Source organism: Polyodon spathula, chromosome 37, assembly GCF_017654505.1.
Source record: "Polyodon spathula isolate WHYD16114869_AA chromosome 37, ASM1765450v1, whole genome shotgun sequence".
NCBI classification, from domain to species: Eukaryota; Metazoa; Chordata; class Actinopteri; order Acipenseriformes; family Polyodontidae; genus Polyodon; species Polyodon spathula.
Window position 1 is genome coordinate 1 of NC_054570.1, and position 25,000 is coordinate 25,000.

A 25,000-nucleotide genomic window follows, 5' to 3' on the forward strand; every position below is an offset into this window, starting at 1 on the left:
CTTCCAATCGTCTGCCTGCTAGGTCATCTCGATCTGGGGTGTCCATCTCCAGTCCTCAGGGGCCAGGTTGTTGGAAGTCTTTAATACAATCTCCTGTATAGAAGGAGAACCTGTCTATTGTGTGACCACTGTATTGATGAGCCGGGACTGTTGATGGAGTTTACTAGAGAGAGGATCTTTCGTGAGGGATGATCTCAGTAAGTGTAGGCCAGTCATTCTAGAGAACAATCAAAACTACAATAAAAAACACATCCCTTGGAGAAACTGACTGCAGTACAAGCAGACTGAAGTGTAAAAGAAAGCACATGATTTAAAGCACATTTAAAAATTAAAAACAAACCTGACCAACAATGTGGCATGGTACAGTAAATATTGTGTAAGCATGAAACAAAAACGCATCTCTTATACGAGATCCAGAAATAACATTTGTAAACAGCTGTAACATCTTCCAATTAGGTCATTTTTCATTAGGCTGTGATCCTCACTTTGGCTTTCCTTTCTGAGCCCTTATTTACCCCATTACCTAACGATAATGCCCACACCGCCAGGCATGATTGAAGCTGTGTGTCTCCAGGTGTTCCCTTTTGACAAAGTGAAATTAACAAGACTGTGCGTTGACTCTGGAGACACCCTCTAACTCCTTACAGAAACAAAGGCAATGTAGGAGGATTCCAAAAAAGACCAGCACTTGAGGAACCATCTGGCACATTTCTGAATTATCTTGCTATTCAGTATCATTTGGAAAGTATGTCTTGTGGGATTTATGATCGCCAAGTTTCCTTCTGTGCGTCTCAGTACAGGGCCTGATAAACGCTTCTTAATGAAAGAGGCACATTCCAGTAATCTCTCATCCAAACTCGGAAGATGTTTATGTGCTTGATGTGTTCTCTTGTATTTGTTTGCAACGATTGCAATGATTGGATCATAGTCACAAAACTTTAAGGACTGTTTAATATTTTGAAGAACTGCTTTTAAAAAAAATCTTTGGGAATTTAAACAGTACTTTGAAAAATCTCAAAATCGCACAAATCTGAAAATGAGAAAATAATGAACAAGGCTAAAGGAAGGAGAGTGTAACCAGCAGTGTTGTATGATTCACAATCTTTACTGATCCAGCCTCTTGGTGCGATGAGGTTAAAAGCTCATCCCTGCTGTGTTATTAAGACGAGAAGCAGCCAAGGCTGCTCTAGCAACTGCCTGTGTCACGAGCACCGACTCACATTCTAAAAAGAGTATTCACTGGAAAACAGAACTGTTTCCAAAATGAGCTCAGCTGCGTGGAAGAATTACCTAAAGAAGAAAGTATGAATTGAAGACGGGGGGAAGAGTTTAAGATAACTAGTGAGACACTGGGGTGGGAGCTGTTAAAGTCACAATCCTGAAATATATACATATTTGAGCTCAAATCCACCATTTGTTTCCAAGCCTAGATCAATTCTGACACATGTATCTAAAAAAAACAAAAAAACAACTGGTGAATATTACCTGAGGTACACACTCCAGCTTACATGCATCATGAATGAACAGCTCCCTACTGCATTATTTGACCACAGGAAAAAGACTGCGTATATTTGCAATAAGGTCTTTCTTCACAATTTCTCTGTTTCCAAATTAGTGACACGATTCTATTTTAGCAGTGAGTATTAATTTAAAAACCCTTAAAGAGGTATATCCTGGCATCATGCTGTATGAAGCTTGCTGCTCTCTTTGTCTGAATGATTGTGCTCTGTCGTTTTCTCTAGGCTGCTGGTTGGTGCTCCATTTGAAACCAACGGACAGCAGCAGACAGGCGATATCTACAGGTGCCTGATGAACAACAAGAAAAACAGCACCTGCTCCAAACTCAACCTAGGTACTGTGTCAGCCTTGCCCTCTGAAACCATGCCAGCTCGCAGGACACCAGGGGTCAGGCTGGCTCAGCCATTAGTGCATTCCTGTATCATTGTGTGCTGCTAGTGATAACAATCCAGTAAAAATAATTTATAAAACAGGCAGTTATCAGCCTGTCTGCTAATTTAGATAGACTTACAGTGATTTACTATTATTATCCATCCTTGTTATCAGAATCATTTATCTCAGCCTATATGCATTCAGTGCAGCTTCCAATCGAGGGGCAGGTTCTTAAAGGGAATCAGAAAGATTACATTGTTTTCCTCATTACTATAAAATGTTGAGCGTTTTTTCCTGTGACACCACTGACTCGTAATCTGGGATTGAGTGTTTGTTGGTTTTGGATGATCCAATGAAAGTGTGCTGTGGATTTACCAAGCAGAGTAAGCATAATGAAAGCATGGCACAGCACAGCCAAGAAGGGTATAGAACAAAGTGAAGACAAGCTGATAACAATGGTAAATACTGTATATAGTTTATAAGCTTTGTAAAAGTTTAGTAACCTGAAAAATGACAGGCATTTATTAGATAGTTGACATGGAAATGACTGTACATCACATTGAAACGTATTATATATGTACATGGTAGCATGTTAGTGTTCTCACAGCTCTGAATTTGTTTCCTAAAGGAAGGGTATCCCTTACCAATGTGGCAGAGAGGAAGGATAAAATGCGGCTGGGAATGACCCTCACCACCAACCCCAAAGACAACAGCTTTGTGGTAAGTAAGAGTCTCCAGACCATCTCACTGACTCAATTAGCAGTATCCTTATCATTCTGAAAACCATTTCACAATCATTTCCCTTCCTTCCTTCCTGATATATAAAATATAAAAATGGTTGTATTGCTCGTTAGGTCAAGCTGCGTTTTCTGAAAATAATGATATAATTAAGCCAGCTGTGTGAGATACAGTCAGCTACAGTGTATTGTCTCCTGTGCTCAGGATTCTTGGGTCTGAGGTAACGAATCCATTTTCAATCTGGTCCTGTTGCTGCTGTTGTTGTTTCAGACCTGCGGCCCGCTCTGGTCCCACGAATGCGGCAGCTCCTATTACAGCACGGGAATCTGCTCTCGAGTTAACTCCACCTTCAAGTTCTCCAGAACCATCGCTCCGGCATTCCAGAGTATGGGAAACATTCAGCCTGCACATACATACCCATCCAGCTTTCTGTTCTTTGAAGATAACCTAAATATGCATTCCTTTAATTGGAATTAAGTTTCCCCGAGGGCAAGGGTTTGTGTACTTGGGGTGTAGAGGATGTTCACAAACACGTTTTCCTCAGCCTGGTGAAGCGGATTGCGAAGTGGGAATGGACTTTGTTGGTAGAAACTGGTTTAGTCATTACAAAAGTACCGCATATTCAAGGGTTTGTGAAAATGAGCCCAGCAAGTGTTAGAATAACATACTTAATTAGAAGTGGAAAAATAATATTCCAGACACGCAGAGAATGGCCAATGGCTTAGTTAGCCCGATTTAGTGGTCCATTTCAAGCTGCAGTCACAACTGTGTTCAGGTTAACACTAATTTGTTGCTCATTCACGTCAGCTAAACTCTTTACAGACCTTTGCGGTCCTGCTTTTCAGACTGTATTGGTTGCTTGTGCTTATAGCCCCTGAAATAGCACTAGCACTAGGAGCGCCCGCCCTCCCACGAGCTATCAGATGCTATAGTTGTGTTGAACTGGTAGTGTTTAAGCTGATGGATGCATGGCAGTAAGCATACTTGAACTGTTTTTAAAATTCTATGCCTTAAACTTTTACCTTGCAGTGTTAGTGATTATTGCAAGCACACTTCATACTGTGTAGGCTAATAAGGACTATTGAACTTGTTTTTTATGACAGGGTGCGAGACGTACATGGATATTGTGATCGTTCTGGATGGATCCAACTCTATCTACCCATGGTATGAAGTCCAGAATTTCCTCATCAACATCCTGCAGAAATTCTACATTGGACCAGGCCAGATCCAGGTAAGAGCAGTAATAACAAACCGCACTGCTACAGTGTGCAGCCCCTTTCATATAACACAGATTCCCAAGGCATTCAATGGAGTTCAGTTCCAAATGAATTGCATCTTACACCTTTTATTGGAATTGGAATTGAAACAAGAGCTGATATGGGAGTTCATCTAACAGCTGTTTAAGTTGTATTTATAGATTAGTGCATATGCATAAACAAGACCAACTCAGCACAAAAACAGATGGCTCTAGGCTGCACTGATGGGCCGCTTGCCTTTGTTTCCTCTTGGCAGTGACAGTATTTTGTGTCCCCAGGTCGGAGTGGTGCAGTACGGGGAAGATGTTGTCCACGAATTTCAGCTCAACGACTATAAGACTGTGGAGGAAGTGGTAAACGCCGCCAGAAACATCGAGCAGCGTGGAGGAGCTGAGACCAGGACTGCTTTCGGCATAGAGATAGCACGGTAACAGACTTCATCAAACAGGGGCACTGTCACCTTTAGAATGGCTTATTCATCTGCAACCAGGATGGAGTTGAAATCAGGCCTGTCCGTTTCCATCGGCAGCAGACTGAGATCAAACATCCCTGAACTGGGTCTCTTTCATCCCCAGTGGGGAGCTGGTGGAAAGAAACCTGCTCTGATGGAAGAAGTTTCCTAATCATGAGGGCAGGGTGCTCATGCAGGCAGATTGTGAGTTATTTTTACAATCAGGAAAGCATTTCAGGTAGGGGAAGGAATTAATAAAAGACTGCTTACCAATGAGTCAAGCTTTGACCGCTGTGTAACGTCATCTGGAATGGCAGGCTGCAGATGGGACAGAGGGCAACACCGTTTTGATACTGGAGTGAGATGAGATTGAGTTTTAGGGGCCAGTGCCACGGTCCAGATGGAAGCATGGAAGAGCAATACAATAATTACCCACAAAAAAGACAAACAATTGAGTTCTTATTGTTTATGTAAATTCAGTATTAATCCACCAGCCAGTCAAGTGCAAATGATTTAATAAATTAATTGAATTATTCCTCAGTTCAGAGGCGTTTAAAAGAGGTGGGAGGAGGGGCTCCAAGAAGGTGATGATTGTGATTACGGACGGAGAATCACACGACAGTCCAGACTTAGAGAAAGTGATTAAAGACAGCGAGAAGGACAACATCACACGATACGCCATTGCGGTAAGTAGAGATTGAGTTCAGCCCCACTGTTCTTGGATAGCTGTCTATAGTGGAGTATATGGTCTTGGTCACCTGCATTTACAGAGGAACGTATGTTTCTAAACTGCTGATAGCCTCATTGTTGTATCTTCAGGTATTGGTTAATCTCTTGCAATGAATCTCCACCTAGCAGCTGCTGAGTTAATAATACCGACAGCAGCATGTCCCTTCCTTGCTTGCTCTTTAGTTGAATGGTAAGATGTTCCTCTTTGAACCGTGAGGTTAGCGGTTTGCCTCCAGCCCTTGCCTTTCCATTCAATTCAATGGGCTGAGATGCCAATTCATTGCACTCTCTTTGGATAGTATACAGAAAAGGTTTCCAAGATTAATTAGTAAGACAGGAAACATATATTTCATTTTCATATGGGCTTGTACACAGGCTAGGCAGGAGTTCCTTCCCCCATGTGAACTGAAGATTTAGTCATAATCAGCTGATAGTGCTGCCTGTCTCCTCTTCAGCGAGAGAGAAGAGTGGCTTCACAAACAGGGAGCTTGCCAAAAAGTGATTGCTGTCTAAATACAACAGTCCTGATACAGCCCCCTTCCTCTCAACGCAGGTTCTTGGATACTATAACAGAAGAGGGATCAATCCAAAGGCCTTTTTGAAAGAAATAAAGGACATCGCCAGCGACCCCGATGACAAGCACTTCTTTAACGTGGCGGACGAGTCTGCACTGAAGGATATCGTGGACGCGCTGGGAGAACGAATCTTCAGCTTGGAAGGTAAGAGTTGGCTCATGATCCCCCTAAGCTTGGGAAGCAGCAAATTTGCTGCATGGATTATTCACAGAAAGAAACAGTTCTGTTGAATTGAGTTTTAGTTCATCATCACACAATGGACAATTAATATAAATTTTTAAAAAATGAGATTTGTTTTATCCTTGTGCCTGGAAAAACTGAGTGCTTAGAGTACAGAATATGGTACTAATGTTCATAAATTATTATGCTGTTTGATTAATTGATCCTAGCTGTTGCAATTAGAAGGATATGTTTATTTCTTAAAGATATTTTAGAAATGCATGGAGAAGGAAAGTTTCCAGCCATTTTGTCACTTCAATGAGGATAGTGACGTGCTCTAATTCCACACAGATCTGGGCTTGGGACTCATAAGAGAATCTTTCAGACTCTTCTGGTGTTTAATATCTTGAGCTCATGTCGTACTTGGCAGTCCATCATGATTCGTCCCTTTCTTCTCTTTGGCAGGAACTAACAAGAATGAAACATCGTTTGGCCTTGAAATGTCCCAGGCGGGGTTCTCTTCACATATTGTGGAGGTAAGTACAGAGCTTTAAAACCAAGACGTGTCTCCCGCATAGTTCATCTTGTTTCCAATGGGATAATCTAGATGAGATCATCTCTATTTAGAACTCTACACTCTCTATCTCTCAAGCCTAACAGGAAGCATCACAGGTACGGTGCAACTGGTTAATTGATTCCACACTGCTGCTACAACCAACATACACCAGGGGGAACAATTCAGTACAGATTATTGCAGCAGTGGGGAACCAATTTATAACTGCCCTGAAATCTCTTGACAGGAATAAGGCACAATTCTTCACTTTCTCTTCGTTCTCCGCAATGACATTTAAATTCCTTGCTGAGACAGATGACTTCAGTAATTCAGAAAAGCCCATTCTTTGGAGTTTGTATATAAAATGTAATTAAAAGGGTGTAAATAGTGAGCCCCACACTTCAGCTGAGGCTTGTTTTGTTATTAGATACAAGTGTACAGTGTGCAATGCAGTCTGGCTCAACTCACCCCATATCACTGCTGCTGATGCCGGGCTCTTAATTAGTTCAAGTTCCTCAAAAAAACAGAGGCTGGCTTTCCAAGAACTTACCCTATAAAAAGGAAGGACAGAAAGAGACTAAGTGGTCTTTCATTTCAAACTGAACCTAATTACTGAATTCCAGGGATAGCTGCTATATCCATGACAAAGGACCAAGGTAATAACAAGAAATGGAGAAATGGTTCTCTTGGAAAATATTAGGATTTTGTTTCATATTTTTTTGTTTGTTTAAATGACAATATTACTTTGTGAAAGCACATGCGGTAAGTTTAAAGGCAAAAGCTGAATTGAGAGTAATTCAGGAACGCTTGCCAGGCACTATGAGAAAGCATTAGTACATATATAACACCAGGCTGCCACATGTGAGACGTTGTGGTAGCTGAGCCCCAGGATCCTTCACTCAGTGTGCACTCAGTTCCCTGAGCAGAGCCGCACTGCTGGGGAGAGTAGCTGATCCAGTGTTTTATTGATGCCCTGGGGGATCCCTGCCTGGGTAATCCTCCATCTTCATCAGATGAGCGTCTGCCTCTCACTGTCACTCGTGCACTCATTCGCAAAGCCTTAACTCCACTCCTGATTGACTCCTCCCTGGATCATCGTGGACTTCAAATCTTAACTTGATCTGCATACCTACGAAACTGTATTCACAAAGCTTCAACTCATGAGTCTCTCCTTTCCATGTTCTTTTACCATGCTCAGCTTAACATTAGTGTGTAATACAACTCTATGCAACATGGTGTACTGCAGTTAACTTTAATAATGAATCGTGGCAAACGTAATGTCTCAATAAAAAGCCAGTCTATACACAGCATAGTGTCTATTCTTTTATTTATTTAAATAGGAAGGAGATTTCAAAGAAAGTGTCCAATAGAATAAAATTATCCCTATAAAGTGGAAACAACAGTTTTAAGACTTTCTTGCAGGTTTCGTTGTTAAAAAGTTCCCCTGCTCAGTAAATATATTACCTAATGGTTACTTTCTTCTCAATTAAATCTGTATCTGAGCAGTCAACATTGTCTTTGTTTCTATTAAACAGGAACAGTGCTGACAGTTTGCACAACAGGCATGGAAAATTACATTCAGGAAAAACCTTCTCCCGGTTATCCAAGCTCCTAGCTCTGAGCTCTTGCAAATACAATGAGCTTGTGCTGCATTACTAATTGATTAGTGACACAGAACACATGAATAAAAAAAAGATCAAAACTATATTTAAATAAAAAGATGTTGCAGGGATACACCGGCAGTCAAAGCACATTCTCCAATCAACCCCTCCCTCTTTTTGACGTGTCAGTGGCCAATCTCTTTTAATGAAGGGTTCTCTTGACTGAAAAACAAAACTAATTCCAGTTCACAAATCACTTGGCCAAGGCAGCCAGTATTACTTTAAATGCACCATGTAAGCTGACCAGCGCAGTCTTACGGAACAGATCTGTACAGCTGTGGGGAACTCCTCCTCTGTTAAATATATCAGCACCCCAGCTGCAATGTGAGAGCCTTGACTGAGGACCGGTCTACACTTCTCTTTAGAATCCAAGGAGAGCAACAATAAAGTGCAAAATCACATTTGGTTTTATTTGTATGGAAACTGACGTCATCAGTCTTTTCTGAAGCTTTTGGTCTTTTGTTCAAAGGCTGCAAATCAACTTGTGCTGTAAACGTCTGGAAAGGCTACTCTGGATCGCTGCCATAGCACTGTTTATATATATATGTAAGCTACTGGTTTGGAACCCCGTCCCACTGCTCACAGAAACAAAAGCTCACACAATGCTGATCTGATGATGCAGAACCCCACTCCACACGCAGCTCTTGTGTTGTTTTATCCGTTTTACCCACGGTTGATCGTATATCTCTGTGCATGTAGTGGCAACAGAGACTAATAGCTAGTAGTCAGTTTTCTCTACAGGCCTGCATTAGCCCAGCAAATGTTTTATAGTTGCTTTGAGTCTTGAGATGAATTGAATCGAAGGGGTGGGTTTGCAGGATGAGGAGGTGAACTGAGGCAAAGAAACGGAGCTAGCCAGTTAAAAACACCAGCCAGCTAATCGTCTCCCACCGAGCCATGAAGGACTGTTTACGGCCTGGCATCAGAGCCGCTGCGGTCGAAGGACTGACCAGCTGTGCTGCTGGAAACGAGATTGGAAGACGAGATGCAAACATCAAGTCCTGACACGATAATCTTACAATACTAGTGGACTTTCAATTTACTGTATTTACTGAATTCCCTGTCCCCTCTACCCCAGGACGGTATTCTGATGGGTGCGGTGGGAGCCTATGACTGGAATGGTGCTGTGCTGAAGGAGACTGGCCATGGAAGGATCATCCCTCCCAAACAGGCGTACCTGCAGGAGTTCCCTGAGGAGCTGAAGAACCATGGAGCCTACCTGGGTGAGTGCAACAGAGAGACCCAGCCTGAGCCCTGTTTACATTGGCTGCTCCCGTGCCGCTGTTACGATAGAGCTCCGCTATCCTCAGATCATTCAACAGTGTACTTATTTTACTATGTGCTGTTGTTTAGATTTGTTTCCTGTACAGTTATTTACAAAGTGGTGACTTGATGCAGGTCTCTAGCATGTTAGACACCTGAGGTCTGGCAGTGCTTGTAAAGCCAGTGGGTAACTGGGAGACCTCAGAAACCGCAGGGCCCTTTTTACTGCACATAGACACATTCCTTCCTAATGCTAGAGGTGTGGGTCTCATCCTACGTCTGCAGTACTGGCGCAAATTGACAGTGAAACAGCATTTAGATCAAGAATGTGCACACTGTGTCTGCTCTGAAATGAGCAAAATGTATATTTTGTTAAAGATCTGTGTTACTGTTAATTTCTTCAGCTTTGTCCTACAAATATCAACTTACATGTATTCCTTAGTTGGCTTTTCAGCACTTTATTATGTTTCTTAATATTCTTAGAAATGCTCCACCATTGCAAGTGCTGTGCAAGTGATGTAACTTCTCCTCATCGGAAGCGGAAGAAATGAAAATAACAGAGCTGGTAGTAGTTTCCTGACAGTGATACACAGCTTGGCAGCCTGCTCAGGCTGATTTCTTTCATTTCTCAATTGTCAGTCGTTAGCAAGGATATTGGTCGCAACACTTTAAACTGTGCAGAGTAATCTCCACAACACCATTGGCACTCCCATGCAAGTACATAGCAAGGTCCATGTGGTTTAATGGGATGTGAATCACACACATCATGTTTCATATTTTTCCATTATGTCATGGGCCACTGATCGGGCTCAAACAGACTTGGTCATATGTCTTTGTTCGTGCCAACAAGAGTGTGTCTTATACACTGAGTGTCATGTAGTCATAATAGCAATGATAAATGATTAAAAAAACAACTATGGACTATACTAATAAGGTCCTTTTTAAACAAATGTGACCATCGTAGTGCGTATTGATTCCATTGTATTGTTGTGTTGGTTATGCTGGTTGTGAAGGCTCTGACAAGCACATTGATAATGGATTACAGTAGGAGTCCCAGTGGCTCACTTAGTAAAAGCACAGCCTCTTATAGGGCAGGGTGCTGCTTGCATTGAGTTACCAGTCTTGTGCATTGGCCTGTGCAGAGGAAAGTCTTCCTGGGTCACCTCATCACACTTCAGTAACCCTTCTACTGCCAGGCAGGCATAGAGTACATGATAGAAGTAAAGCTCCCTTATGATATATGTGCTCTGTTACAGGTTACACAGTGACATCGCTTGTGTCTGCGAAGGCTGGCAGGTTGTATGTCGCAGGAGCTCCAAGGTTTAACCACACCGGCAAAGTGATCATATTCACACTGAAGAACAACGGGAACCTCACCATTCTTCATTCGCTGAAAGGACAGCAGGTACTCGATGGGTATGAGAGGATTACAAGCAAAAAACATATTGTATCTTGAAATGCAGGAGCAGTCATCTATCAGTTTCTAGGTTAAAAAGGAGACTGCTTCATCGGAAACCTGTAACACCTGTTCACAGTGAACTCTTTTAAGCATGTATCTTTAACTCGTAACACTGACTCCCTAGTTTCTGGAATCACTGAAGAATCATGCAACCAGGCGTCTCTCATTGGAGACACAGCAAATGGATTGGAATGGAGGCTGCTGGGAGATGTAGTTCTTGCAATAATCAAGCATCTATGAATCGTGTGGTTATGAAATGTCCTCTTTTTTCATTAGTTGAAAGCGCAGATGTTTTTGAGGGCTGTGCAGTTTGCCACCTGGCTCCAATAAGTTTCCCTCACAACTGTTTTCAGCTACATGTGCCACACACACATGCAGGCCGATTGGAATCCTGAACTACATTACTTGATAGCAGCATTTGTGAAATACACCAGCTTTCAGGCTGGAGCTCATTTCTAATTTCTAAACAAACAATCTGTCGTTTATTATTTCCATCCTTTCTTTTTATGTCTTTGTTTACGTTACACATTTTGTAGGGCACCCTCATTATTTTGCAATCTAACTTTAAAAAATCCTGAAATGGTAAAAACAATGAAGGGCTCATTTACAGTAAAGTGAAGTTCATGGAAAACAGGTTCGCTTAGTACTTTTCTTAGAACTTTGCTAAATGGAAAAGCACATTTCCAGTAGAGGTGTAATATTCCTTTAGCTTGAGTCACGTGTTGCATTGCATGGGTTTCGAAGAAGCACACAGTGCATTCATATAAGTAACACGATGATGCACAGGTGCATGTCACAATGTATAACATTTGCAAACACTAGCATGCAGCACATTCAAGCACTCCAGACCGGGTTGGTTAACAGCGTGATCCTAATTGCCTTGAGTTCTTCAGAGTAGGTTTTGGTCACATATGCATAACACATGATGATCTAGACACTGCTTTACCCTGCTCACATCTACTCTGAAGTGCACATGCTTTCTATTAATGCGCTCAAGCTGAAGCGACGTTTCAGGTCAAGAACTGCCATAGCAGCGTCAGTGCCTAACAATGTAAAAACAACCTCCTTCACGTGAGGAGTTGCATGAGTTTCTTTTTAGTTTGGGACTAGGATTCAGATTGGCCATCCTTCAATGATGGGAATCCTAGTTCTGAAATGTGGTCTGTGACCCAGGACTACAGACTCAGAACATGAGCCCCATATTGTCTGTAATTTCTTTCTTTATTTTAATTTGATGTAAATGTTTCATTTTCTAAGGAGCACACCTTCAGTTGTTACATCAAGTATTAAATGCCCCAAATATAACAATAGAGCATTTGTATTGTTAACATAATTCGAGCAACTTTATTTTCAAAGCTGATCAACAATGGTTTAAGATAATCTGGTAATTGTGTTCCAAAAATTTAAGTAAGCAAAACAATGCCTCCCGTTCTCCCTTTTCATATATGGTACTAACAATGCCAGGTTGATTGCTTCCAGATTGGATCCTACTATGGGAGTGAAATCGGTTCTGTGGACATTGATGGTGATGGAGTAACAGATGCTCTTCTTGTCGGTGCTCCCATGTACTTCAGCCAGGGCTGGGAGAAAGGCAAAATCTACATCTACCGGGTCACAGAACAAGTACGTGCAAAAACAGCAAAGAAAAACAGCCTGTGCATTATCCGCCCATTCTGCAGCTTCATTCACTCAGTATTAAATGTGTCCTTGAAAAATAAAATCTTACTTAAACATTAATACAAATTATTGGCATCCTAGTTTACGCTGTGTCTGTAAGCCTGAATAGACCATAGAACTAGAGAATAATGCAAATCATCAAGCTGTGTGATTGGGTGTGTGAGCAAGGAAGACTTTATTCAAACTGGGCACTGCCATTACAGTAAGTATCATTTTCCACATGTGAAGCCGCAAAATGCAACCTAGAGTAATAAATACAAAAACACCTTCGCAGGGCTGAATTCTTATATACAATAAGGAGCTGTATTGCAGTTATTGATAGTATTTTTAGTTTGCTAAGCTGTTTTAAGTAAATACCATTTCCACATACTAAACAATTCTACACATTGTATTTCACCAGCTGCAGCAATCTCTAGCGTTGTCACACCCTTGTGGATTCTCCAGATTTTGCAGTTGTCTGCATCCCCAGCACATGGCCTAGTTAAAATAAAACAAGTGATATAATATGACATCAAAAACAAATCATAATTAGTTTTTGAAATGCACTACATGAGCCTGGCTCCCAGCTCAGCATTATCTAATCAAAGCAAATACTTTTCTTTTGTTGTTTGTTTCCCATGAAAGTTCCAAGAAGTGGGTGTAACATGAACCCTATTAAAATGTTTGCAGTGCGTTAGTATTTCAGCAGTACTTGAGCACAAACAAACACATGCTTTCCTATTGCATTCATGGCCGTAACTAGCTATGAGGACACTGAAGTCGTGTCCTCAGTTGTTTTTTTGCATCATCAATGCTGATGCTCATGTACAGATTTTGGTAAAGTACAAAAGTTGGTTTGTTGGTTTGCCATGTAACAGATTTGGAGGTTGAATAGTAAATACCAAGCAGTCATATAAATACTGCCAGCTAGAGCTTGAAATCTAAGTTTGATCTCTGTAGAATATCAGCTCTGGTTACGATGCTGATTTCATTCATACTACATTTGAATGCAGTAAACATCTACTGATGACAAATCCCAAGCCTATATTAAATACATGTTAAATATTCAAACTCTTTCAGAGTTCATGTTTCCCAAACATTGCAATACATCAGAAGTAAATCTCATATACACACAATCGGGCTTGGAGATGTGCAGTCCTTTCAGCTTCCCAAAATGAAAGAGAGAGTGCACAGCTGTACACATTACCGTCTATTAAAAAGTTTGTATATTGCATATCTTGAAGCCAATTCTACCATGGCTATTGTCCATGACAGTAACGATCTCTGATTGTGGTCTCTATCTGAAGATGGACACTACATGCCGTCATTGATCTGTCAGTCTTTGGGGCGGTATTGCTGACCTTGTGGATCTTGTCCACTTTACAGAACAGGTTCGTTCTCGACGGCTCTTTGGAGGTGGGAGACGGTGCTCAGAATGCCCGCTTCGGCTCGTCAATCTCTCCCGTCCCCGATCTCAACTACGACACGTACAACGATGTGGTCGTGGGAGCCCCACTGGAGGACGAGCACCAAGGGGCAATCTACATCTTCCACGGCTACAGAGACAGGATCCTCAGGAAACACAAACAGGTGCTCATCCCATTCCTTAACCCACAGCCAACTGCAGAACTCAACTGGTTTGTTTTTGCTTTCTTGGGTAGCAGCATTGCCAGAGTAAATGCTGCAGACACCCCCCCCAACCACCTGACAGGAAGAGAAAAATATACAGTCATGTGACAATAAGGGAAATGTTTTCTTGTGTATTACATTGCTCAGATTACATCGTGCTTCTAAAACAGAAATGATAATGTTATATCTCTTCATGTCAGAGGATAGGTGCGGCAGACCTGCCCTCTGGACTCATGTATTTTGGGCGCAGCATTCATGGAAAGATGGACCTGAACCAGGACGGCCTGGTGGATTTAGCAGTGGGGTCCCTGGGGGCCGCAGTCCTGCTCTGGTACGTACCCTTGGTAATATCCCTGTTGGTGTGCCCATGGAATCATGAGGCTCTGATGGTGTGTTGTTTTAACATGGGTGAGCTATTTGACAGTGAGACAGGGTCAGGCTGAGATTCTATTAGTCTCCATAAAATGTCAGAACAATAATTACTCTTATGTACCATGAATTGCCTCATTGGAACTAGGTACATTTAGACTGACATAATTCTTACTGCTTGAGAAAGAACTACAAAAAGTGTGTGTAGTTTCATGAGCAACAGAGAGCTTCAGTTTTTTTGAATGAATCAGGCCCAGCAAAGATGTCAGTTACTAATGTAACATGATCAAGGCTTCTCTTCATTGCTTCTCTGTGTGCAGGTCCCGCAGCATTGTCCAAATACATGCCACCATCAAGTTCGAACCGGCCAAAGTGAACATCTTCAACAAGGACTGCAAACGGAACGGAAAAGATGCCACATGCATGGCTGCGATTGCCTGTCTGAACATAACGACCAAAACACCACACTTTCTGACTCAGGAAGTAGGTGAGTCTTGAGATGTATTTCTTATTTGCAATACATGATGTTGATAGGTTCTTTGGATTAACCTGAGAGGTCACAGCAGACCCCCAGTATTCCCCCAGCACACACCTAGCAGTTCCTCTCTGAATCAAACTAATGAAAATGTTTCAGTGGTTAGCGAGAGTACCACAGGAGTCAATCTGTATTGCAGTAGTAGCTCTCTGTGGATTCCTTGTGTTTGGAGAGGGATCTGTTTCAGCTGTATATCTGTTCTAAGAGTTTGTGGGTCCTACTTCCCATCACGAGGTCAGGTTTTATTTTTCCTGGTTAATTAACTCCCACTTTTAGTTGTTAAATTCAGTGGTTTGTGTTTAGGCCAGGAATTTAAATGTCTTTCCATACAGAACCCAAATTAGATGGGCCATTAAAAATGTATGTAATTAATGTTTTACTTGAACGATCCACTAGTTATATTCTGGTAATGAAGCCTTATTGGGGACCCAAAATGTACTGGAGGCACTAAAGATACAAATCAGCGTTGGCTTCACAGTGAACCAGCTAGCACGCATTTTGATTCAGTCCTCCATCTAGGGTAATGTAGCAAACAAACAAAGATTTGATCTCTTCCAGCTCTGAAGTACACTGCTTTTATCGATGAGCGGAGATACGCGGCCAGGGCGATTTTAGATGAGACAAGCGACAAACATCTACACAAAAACATCTCTGTGCTCTCTGGCATAGAGCTCTGTGACCATATCTATTTCCACGTGTTTGTAAGTAGATTTTTTTAAATGTTCTGTTGTCAGGTAATTGTGTATATATATATATATATACGTGCAGTTAGGATATACTTTTTTCTAAATGAATTCAACTTAGTAACACCAAAACACACTTAGTAGAGGCATGAGTTTTGTTGAAGAGATGTAATTATTACCATGCCTAATGTTTGTCCTGTGGTCAATTTTAAAATAAAATTGGGAAATCTGTTTCTAATCATGTCTCTATACAGGACAAAACATTAATACATAGTCTCTGCTAAATACAATATAATAATAATAATAATAATAATAATAATAATAATAATAATAATAATAATAATAATAATAATAATGCAAGAAGGGATGCAGTGAAGTTAATTTACCCAAGTACAGTACCTAAAAGATCTTATAGAAATAGAATTTTTTTAATTTTTTTTTTGCCATTAAGCTCCCTGATGTTACTTTATTTCTGAATTCACCTCCTACCTACCATCTCCTCAGTTATTTTATACATTGGCCACTGAGCTGGTAAATCTACACATTTACCGGTTAATCTGTAGATGTGGCAGGATTTGATGTTGATTTGATCATCATTCCAGTAATTATTTATACACATGTGTATTAATAAAAGGATCTGCCCTGTTTTGTACTGTTTTGGTGGTAGTTTTAATGGCACTGTTATAACACGCTGTGCATGCCCCTTTGTGAATGTCCTTCATCCCTTAGACTGTATTTAGTGTGCTCTCACGATTACTCTGCAGGAAACCACAGACTACATGCGGCCAGTGGTTTTCACTCTGGAGTATGGGATGCTGTATCCTGATGAGGGGCCAGTGCTTGATGATGGGTGGCCAACTGTAGTAAAGGCATCTGTAAGTAACATTGCTTCTATAGATTATCCTTGGGGAAAATAAATGTAAACCTGACTTATTAATAAATGAATTAAGAGTTCATACAATGCAGCAGGTAAATAAAAACCACACTACTAAAAGTATACCCCAAAAGTTTAATGCAACTATCAACTACTGATGCACAGAATATCATACCATAGAATCCTGCTCATATCTTTTTGGACCTATTAATGATCAGTAGTGATCTGATTGGTTCTAATTGACTCCTATCTATTCTAATACACTTCCAGGTGTAGTGCATTTATAAAGTAATCAATAGGGTTCTATATTACCAGAGAATGTAGAATTACCAGACGGGTCTGTGAGTCAGCTAACCGCACTTGTAAAGAGGTAATCCTGCATTTGCTAAGTAGAGCCGAGCTGGTCCGACATCAGACTGGAGGGGCCCTGGTTTAAAGTGTCCATGCCTTGGTCCCTGCAGTTATCCTTCTGGAACGGCTGTGATGAGGATGAGCGCTGCATTCCTGATCTGACCATTCACAGCACACCGGACATCCCAGACGTGAGGTGAGTGAACACATGGAAGAGTCTCTGTAAAGAGATGATTCATATCTACACGGTCTGGAACCAGAGTTCATATCTACAGGGTCTGGAACCAGAGTTCCTATCTACAGGGTCTGGAACCAGAGTTCATATCTACAGGGTCTGGAACCAGAGTTCCTATCTACAGGGTCTGAAACCAGAGTTCCTATCTACAGGGTCTGGAACCAGAGTTCCTATCTACAGCATCTGGAACCAGAGTTCATATCTACAGGGTCTGGAACCAGAGTTCATATTTAAAGGGTCTGGAACCAGAGTTCATATCTGCAGGGTCTGGAACCAGAGTTCCTATCTACAGGGTCTGGAATCAGAGGATCTCAGCAGGAGTGAAAAAGGGGAGGCAGTGCAGAATTATTGGTATCAAGCAGTCGGGAAATTGAACAGAACTGACAGTGTAACTGAACTATCTAAACAGAAAGACAACAGCATGCATAAAGGGCAACTTCAGGGTTTCAGTTTTCTAGCTGCGCTTGCCCTAATGCTGCTTTTCCTGCCCGGTCCCCAGAGAGTACTGCCGCATGGTGTTGCGGGCCCCCGAGTCCCTGTGTGGCCACCACGCCATGGCGCTGGGGTCTAGCCGTGTGATCCAGAGCGGGAGGCGCAGGCTGGCCGTGGACGCTGTGCTGAGGAACAGAGGAGAGAACGCCTACAGCACACAACTCAACATCACCTACTCACACAACCTGCACTTCGCCAGCCTCACCATTAAGGTAACTCAAAGAGCAGCAGCTTCGATTATGAAGGGACAGTGTGGCCAAATCTAGAGACACACCGCAAGGGTAGTTAAGGACTGCAAGGGTTTAAAAAGAAAAAAATATTTTTGGATTAACTAAACAGGGATAGAAATAAGACTCCTATTGCATGGCAGTTTCACCCATTCAAGGTTTGATTAGCCCCAGTGTATAGATAACAAGCTCAGGTGTTTATTATCAAACTCATAGTAAAACTAGAAATGAATCAAACTGCTATGCAATGGGAGTCTTATGTGCATCCCTGATAAAATCAAGTTTGCAGTCCATGAAACCTTTTTAAACAGTTTAAAAAAGGGTTGAATTTCAATATCGATACAGCCAGTTAGCGTTTCTCATGTTGCTCCACTAGAAAGTCACATTTTTTACAGGTAAGTGGTAACAAGTTAAAACATAAAGCAAACAGAGAGAATTGTATTGCCCTGTATTTTTTTTATTTTGTATTTTTTTTTTTCTCCTTTTGATTTTATAAATCTGAGTGCACGTTTCATGACAGGACAACTCAGACATCAAGATTGAGTGCGGCAACGAAGACAATGTGAACCACAACAAAGTGTGCAATGTCAGCCTCCCTTTCTTCAGATCCCAGGCAGAGGTAAGTCAGGCTTGAGCAGATTCCCGCGCAGAGCTTGCAGAAGAGAGAGATTGTCTCTGTGTGTGTTTTCACTCCGTTTCATTATTTAGAAAGCATGTGCACCTTTGTAAATAATTAGCCTATTGGATTATTCCTGGCTCAAGATTTTTTTTTTAATTAACTGGAGAGGCACTTTCTTTATGCTCCTTAGTAGAATATGAAAAGCAATACAGAACAGTGCTGATAGACGACAATCAGTCTCTATTTCCAAGACTGTGTCGATTCCTGATGTTTCCCGAGGCACTCAAAGTGACGAAACTATGAGCCATTCTGAAGACTGTTGCACATTTCAACCACTATGAGCGGGAGGAATTAGAAGCAAATTATGTTAATACACTTTCACGTAAGCCTCTAGAAAAATATAAAAACCTATCAGGCTTGTCAAGTTGGGTAATGTAAACTGTTTCCGATTTTTTTGTTTATCTCAAGAGCCGTAACGGTACAGTTCTTTCAATGTGTGTACCGTCCTAACGATTTTGGAGGCCCCCCTGGGATCTGAAACCTGCAGTTCATTTATAGAATTCATCACTGAGTTATTGTCATTGAAAACAGCTCACTGTTTCTTTAGAAGGCTTCATATTAGAAGTTGAAGAGTTTATCAGTGACAGAAGCTAACCACTTGCAATACATAACAAATAAAATGTGTTCTCAGAGACAGGCCTGTCTGGAAGGAAGGAAAATGTCACTTAATCAGAAAAAAAGATCATAGCAAATAAGTCAGTCCTGTTCAGGAGGCGTGAGCTTGTATAACTTGTCACGCTGACACCCTGAAGACCTGGGTTCAAACCCAGCTATGATAACACAGATTATTTTTCTAAGCTGTGTAGTCTTGATGATGCAGCCTGTGAACATTAGTCTTTAAAATCATCACACATTTTGGCATAATCAGCTTGAGAAAATGCAATAAGATTAACGTGTGGGATCTGTAGTGAAAACGAAAGCTGTTTCCAGTTTAGTGGCATCTGGACTCAATTGTGACGCAAGTTCATGCAGCATTCTAATATAAAAACAGAAATCCAGTGCTTTGAGTTTGTTTTTCCACTCTAGACTAACAAAGAGAAAGAGCCTTGCCCGTTCTGTTGAATTTAATATTCCGAGCTTGCCCTACTGAATCATTTGAGTTAAACATTCATCCAAGGAGGGTTGGGTTCAAATCCAGCTTGGGTCACAAGTGAAATCCATGTGATGGTCTTGAAGCAGGACTTAATGGAGATTTAACATGGGAACTGTGGTTTATTTCAGATTACTCTGTGGTTAACTTAATATGACCTATCCAGCATCTTTTGAGAGCGTTAATTAATCATCACAGAAAAGAATCCCCACACTCCTGCTTGCCAGCTCTTTTGCATTGCTGTTCTTTTTAAAGAAATGAGACCCAGAAGGCCACTTCTGTAATGGTCTATGAGGTCTAAGAATGTATCTGCGTGGCATCAGACAGCCTGAGCCCAGCCAAGACAAAGCTAATGCTGGAAATGGAAATCTGGAAGTCTGGATCGCAGCGAGCTCCCTAATATTACAATCATCTGTGCAGCTTGAGGTTATTGCAGCTGCGTTTTTAGAAACCTGCTATTTATGACACTCCTCTATTGTTGTTGGAAGTGCTTCTCAGAGCCTGTGTGTGTCTCCACTGGATCCCGTGGCTCAGCTGGGAGAGTTATAGAGTATGACAGTCTGGCCCTGGCTGTCTGTCAGGAAGAATGCATCATGCAGAACCTTCTCTTACTCGGTGCTGCTCCTTTATTTAACCCTCCATCCTACAATGGGGAGTACAGGGGGTGACAATGAATGGCTAGAAAGAGACTGTAATCTTTGGTAACCTACCTGGGATCTCACCAGAAGCTGGAAGTAACACTCCTACTCAAAAAAGAGGTAAACAAAAAAAAAACAGACAAATACATCTCAGTAATAGAATTTGTGAACATTCCTCCACTTTTGGAATTAACTTTTTGCCTCTGATTGGCACTTTTAGATTATTTCCAAAAAAGGTCCCAGAAAAAACAAAGTAAGATATAGCCACTAGGTGACAGTGTTTGCAATGCAAAAAATCACAAAAACATGCGCGATTGTAGCCAAAATATTCACGGTTATTGTCACAATCCAGCAAGCAGTCATGTGAAGAAACTAAAGAGAAATATAATGCAACAGTGTATATAACGCTGTACAGCTTAACTCCATTAGTGTTAAACTGAGAATGTTTCTTCATGACGTTGTCTTTGAAACAGCCTAGAAGTTTGAGGAATACCAATGCAGTGCAATTATGGAACGGTGTTGTGAGTGTGATGCATGTTTTTGTGCACTTCAGGGACTGTGGTCTCTGGTGACGCTGTCTAGACATGGAATCAGAAAACCTCTCTAACTGTCTGCAGATCTGATTATAAAATGTGTTGCCCCAGGACATGCTGTGCTGTGGCACTAACTAAATATAAACCATACACAAACAGACAGGGATCTTCAGACTGTCTCCAAGATGAAACAGACTGGCAGAGAGAGGTCTTGATGGTCAGCTGGTCTTTAAACAGAGAGTGAAGAAGGGCTAGTCTGCTGTATTAAAAACCAGACACTCCCCATGGTCACAATGTTGATTAAACTGTCCCTGCCTGGGTTATACCGTCTCCCTGGTCAGGCACTGCACCGGCACTAACACAGCTGTAAATGGGTCCAGTGCCTGCTGTCTGAAGCCTTGTGCTCGCCTCTCTCCGCAGGTAGCTTTCCGTCTGGAGTTTGAGTTCAGCAGGTCTGTTTTCCTGGATCATGTGCAGATCGTCCTGTCTGCCAACAGGTTGTCTCTCTGTCATTACTTATTCCTTATCTGTTTGACAGCTCGACCGCACTACTTTAGCGCTGTTTAAACTTTAACAAGCTCAATGTCGCTTAAAGACGTTACTTATCCAGCTGGAGTAGGGTTGGCTGCTGTATCACAGCTTTCTGACTGCAGTACAACTTAACAATTAAGTTTAACCTTTAATAACATCAGATTGAAACTGTGGATTTCTGTTCCAGAGCTCTCCAGAACAGAGAAATGTTTCATTATAAACTTGTATGTGATTTACTACATAAGTAAATATAATCATGTAGTATTGATTAAGGGAATTCAGGGAAATAGGATTTGACTTTCCCTTTAAAATCATTGCGCAGTTACAACATTGGACCACTAAACATTCTGCAAAAATCCCATTAGAAATATATGTAAATGAGAACATATTCATGGGGAATCTATGTAAAACAAGTGTGCTTCTCACACTATTCAAGGGTGGGCCAGTTCTAAACGGTTCTGTTTATTTTTCTCAGTGATGGAGAAGAAGATGAAATGACCATCCATGATAATTCAAATGTTATTTTTCATCAATTAAAGTATGAAGCGGAGCTTCTGTTTACAAGGTATATTTTTTACTGCACACACTTCCAATATACTGCTTTTAATTTTCTAATCACTGTGAGGTTATTTTAAATGTTGATGCTGTTATCCAGTTAAAGGAAACCCAAAAGCATATCACACTTTTTCACAGCAACCAATTCCAAAGCACACATGAAAGTATCTTTGAAAAATACACCAGCACTCTAAGATCAATATACCAGTTATTCATAAAATACCAGCTAGGGAGAAATCCTGCAAGGGCACAAGTGAGAAATTTTAAAACGGGGGGGTGGTGAACAAAGCAAACCTCTGTCATTTTGCCTGACCCAGCGGCAGTATTACAAGACAAGGGAGCTGCTTTCAATGACAGCAGCTTCTCTCCCTTCCACAGGGACTCCAGCCTCACTCACTATGAGATCAAAGCAAGCAATTCCCTGGAAAAGCACCATCGTATCAGCCCCCCTTTCAACTTCACATTCCAGGTAAGGGGCATTCAGAACAGAAAATCGGAGGCAATTTTTTACACAGAGAATCTTGAGGGTCTGGAACCAACTCCCCAGTAATGTTGTTGAAGCTGACACCCTGTGATCCTTCAAGAAGCTGCTTGATGAGATTCTGGGATCAATAAGCTACTAACAACCAAACGAGCAAGATGGGCCGAATGGCCTCCTCTCGTTTGTAAACTTTCTTATGTTCTTATGTAATGAGAGCTTCTTGTTGTCCTTTAATGGGATAGATAGATGGGTGGATAGAAAGACAGATAACCCAATATGTACAGATACATTGAATCAACAGGTGAAATTGTTGGTTCTGAAGATTAACACTGAATGACAGTTTCAATTGTCCTCCTGGATTTTTGCTTTCAAAGGACTGTTCTATTCCATATCTAGAATGAAACTAAACATACCATAGATTTGTGCCGCTGGGATTACATTTGTGTTTGAAACTACATTTGATGTATTTATGTTTTCAACTACAGATTCAAAATTTGGGCTTTTTCCCTGTGCTAAATTTGCTATTGAATATCGAAATCCCTGGAGTTACAAAAAGTGGCAACCAGCTTTTGGAGTTGATCGATTTCTACATTGATCAGGTGTGTATGTTGACTGTTCAGATATGACTTCCAGATTTCCCAGTGGACATCAACTGAATATTGTAGGGAAACTCAAGCACTGGTTACTTACTGAACCTGCCTTTAAAGGAATTCAAACTAAATCTGCTGGTAGAGTCAAAGGTACCAGTGAGTAAATGTCACTTTTATTTTAGTACCTGTAAATATAGTCGTTATTTTTCTTCTAATGTATAATGAACACATGTATCTGTCTAAGCTATTTATTATAATGATTATTCATTGTTTTTTAGAAAGAAGGCACATTTTGCACAGCTCCTAATACGATAGCATACAAGCGGACCTACTCAGAAGACTTGTGGCATTATCCACAGCTGGTAAACTCAAATCTTCAAATAATAACTCTTTACACGTGTATAATAACTTAGATAAAGAAACCATGCTCCTTTTTAAATCCGATTGATTAATCGATTAAAAATCATGTTATATCACTGGCTGCATGAAAAGGAATATCAATGCATATACTGTACAGTAAGTTGACTGTATTCAGTTGCATTCAGCTCATGTTTTATAACTGTTTCCCAACAGAATCACAGTAACGCTGTCACCATTCCTGTGACGTGCAGAGTGAATCTTCAACCGTATAAGCAACTCCACGTTCACATCAGTGGCGTGCTGAGGACAGATTCTCTGAAAACAGTGAGTATAGACGGGAGAGATCGCCCTCTGATGGCTGACTGGAGCCACTGCAGGAAGCACAAATCCTGAATATGGATTTGCAGGTCCATGCAGTTGACTTAGCATCTGATCATAATCGACAATGCATATTTCAATTCGACTTTAAAACGTGAATTGTTATCTTGGAAAAAGTGGTATACATGACGTGTTTTTATTTTGATTTTCTCAGGTTAAATTTAAATCACTGGCACTTGTTACTATCGCCAGTATAGCGTTGGAGGCGTCCAGTCCAATGTTTCTACGAGAAGACAAGTCTGTTCGTCATGTGAGTACTGTTGACGCAGACACCCGAGTCATTGCTTCCCAATGTGAAACAGAACCGATATAACCTCCTGCTGCTGACGTCACTGCAGAAGCATGGCTATTTGGCCGTTTATAGAACCTGTGTTTGAAGGAGCATTTAAAGAAAGCCCTGTTTGCTTTCTGCTCTTCTATGTAATGCAAAACGAATATCCTGAAAACTTCAGGAGCAAATGCACCTAAGCTGGGCAGCCTTCATTTTATTCTATAGAAAAGTACTGTGCTGCCACCTTCAGGCCTGGTTATGTTACACTGATCCTTTTAAACACAGAGTGGCTGTGTGTATCCTTGTGACCTCATTTGTGATGTCTTACATGCAGCTTCACTGCCTTTTCTTATTGCACCTGTAGTCATTTCCAATGGTCCATGAAACAGCCCTGTTAGATTCTCTGGACACATGGAGTTTCTCTCCGGCTGGAACTCTGCTGAACACACGCTGCATTGCCTTGTTGTATTAGAGTTGTGTGGCAGGGGACTGGCACAGAGTGATATACACTATAGGGGAAGGGAGGGCAATGCCACCCAGTACGGGGAGTGTTGTACCATCAGGGTTGCCAGCTGTCCTCATGGCAGGGAGCAGGAATTCTTCAGTCCCTGTGACACGGTCTAATCACGTGAAATGTTCTGTTTCTTTTTCAGATAATCCTGGAGATTACGAAAGAGGACGATTACGTCATACCCATGTGGATCATTATCAGCAGTACGATAGGGGGGTTGCTGCTTCTAGCTTTACTGATTCTAGCGCTGTGGAAGGTAAGGCTGTTGTGGGGGTGAGGCACATGTTATACGCACTGACAGTAATTCATAAGCAATTTATGGGCGGATCTGAATGCAAACTACTGTATATTATTCAGATGCTGCGGTGGTAATGTTATTGGGCAGAAAACAATACATGTCATCGAAACCAGTTTCACACCAAAATCAGGTTCCTTTTCCGCTCCACAGCTGGGGTTCTTCCAGAGCGCACGCCACAAGAGGAAAGAGGAGGGGGAGCAGGAGCCGAACGGAAAAGCCTTAGAGGAGAGATAACGCACACACGCGGCATGCCCGACGCCTCAAACTCGCTTTCTGTAAAATATTGAAGCACTTTTTTTT

The 25,000-nt window shown here is 41.4% G+C and overlaps 1 protein-coding gene across 1 annotated transcript; it reads left to right on the forward strand.

Moving 5' to 3' along the window:
- Positions 1 to 1,742: 1,742 nt before the first annotated feature.
- LOC121304142 (integrin alpha-11-like) lies at positions 1,743 to 24,994 on the forward strand (the record flags this gene model as incomplete). Its single annotated transcript, XM_041235107.1, has 28 exons — positions 1,743 to 1,852; positions 2,519 to 2,610; positions 2,899 to 3,013; positions 3,732 to 3,859; positions 4,163 to 4,311; positions 4,877 to 5,021; positions 5,618 to 5,783; positions 6,264 to 6,334; positions 9,091 to 9,235; positions 10,532 to 10,680; positions 12,214 to 12,357; positions 13,777 to 13,980; positions 14,220 to 14,350; positions 14,709 to 14,875; positions 15,482 to 15,624; positions 16,371 to 16,481; positions 16,942 to 17,027; positions 17,566 to 17,770; positions 18,306 to 18,404; positions 21,146 to 21,222; positions 21,732 to 21,821; positions 22,190 to 22,280; positions 22,778 to 22,891; positions 23,161 to 23,244; positions 23,456 to 23,566; positions 23,775 to 23,870; positions 24,545 to 24,658; positions 24,851 to 24,994. Coding segments are annotated over 28 exons (3,421 nt in total), but the record flags the coding sequence as incomplete, so codon positions are not given.
- Between the last annotated feature and the right edge of the window lie 6 nt (positions 24,995 to 25,000).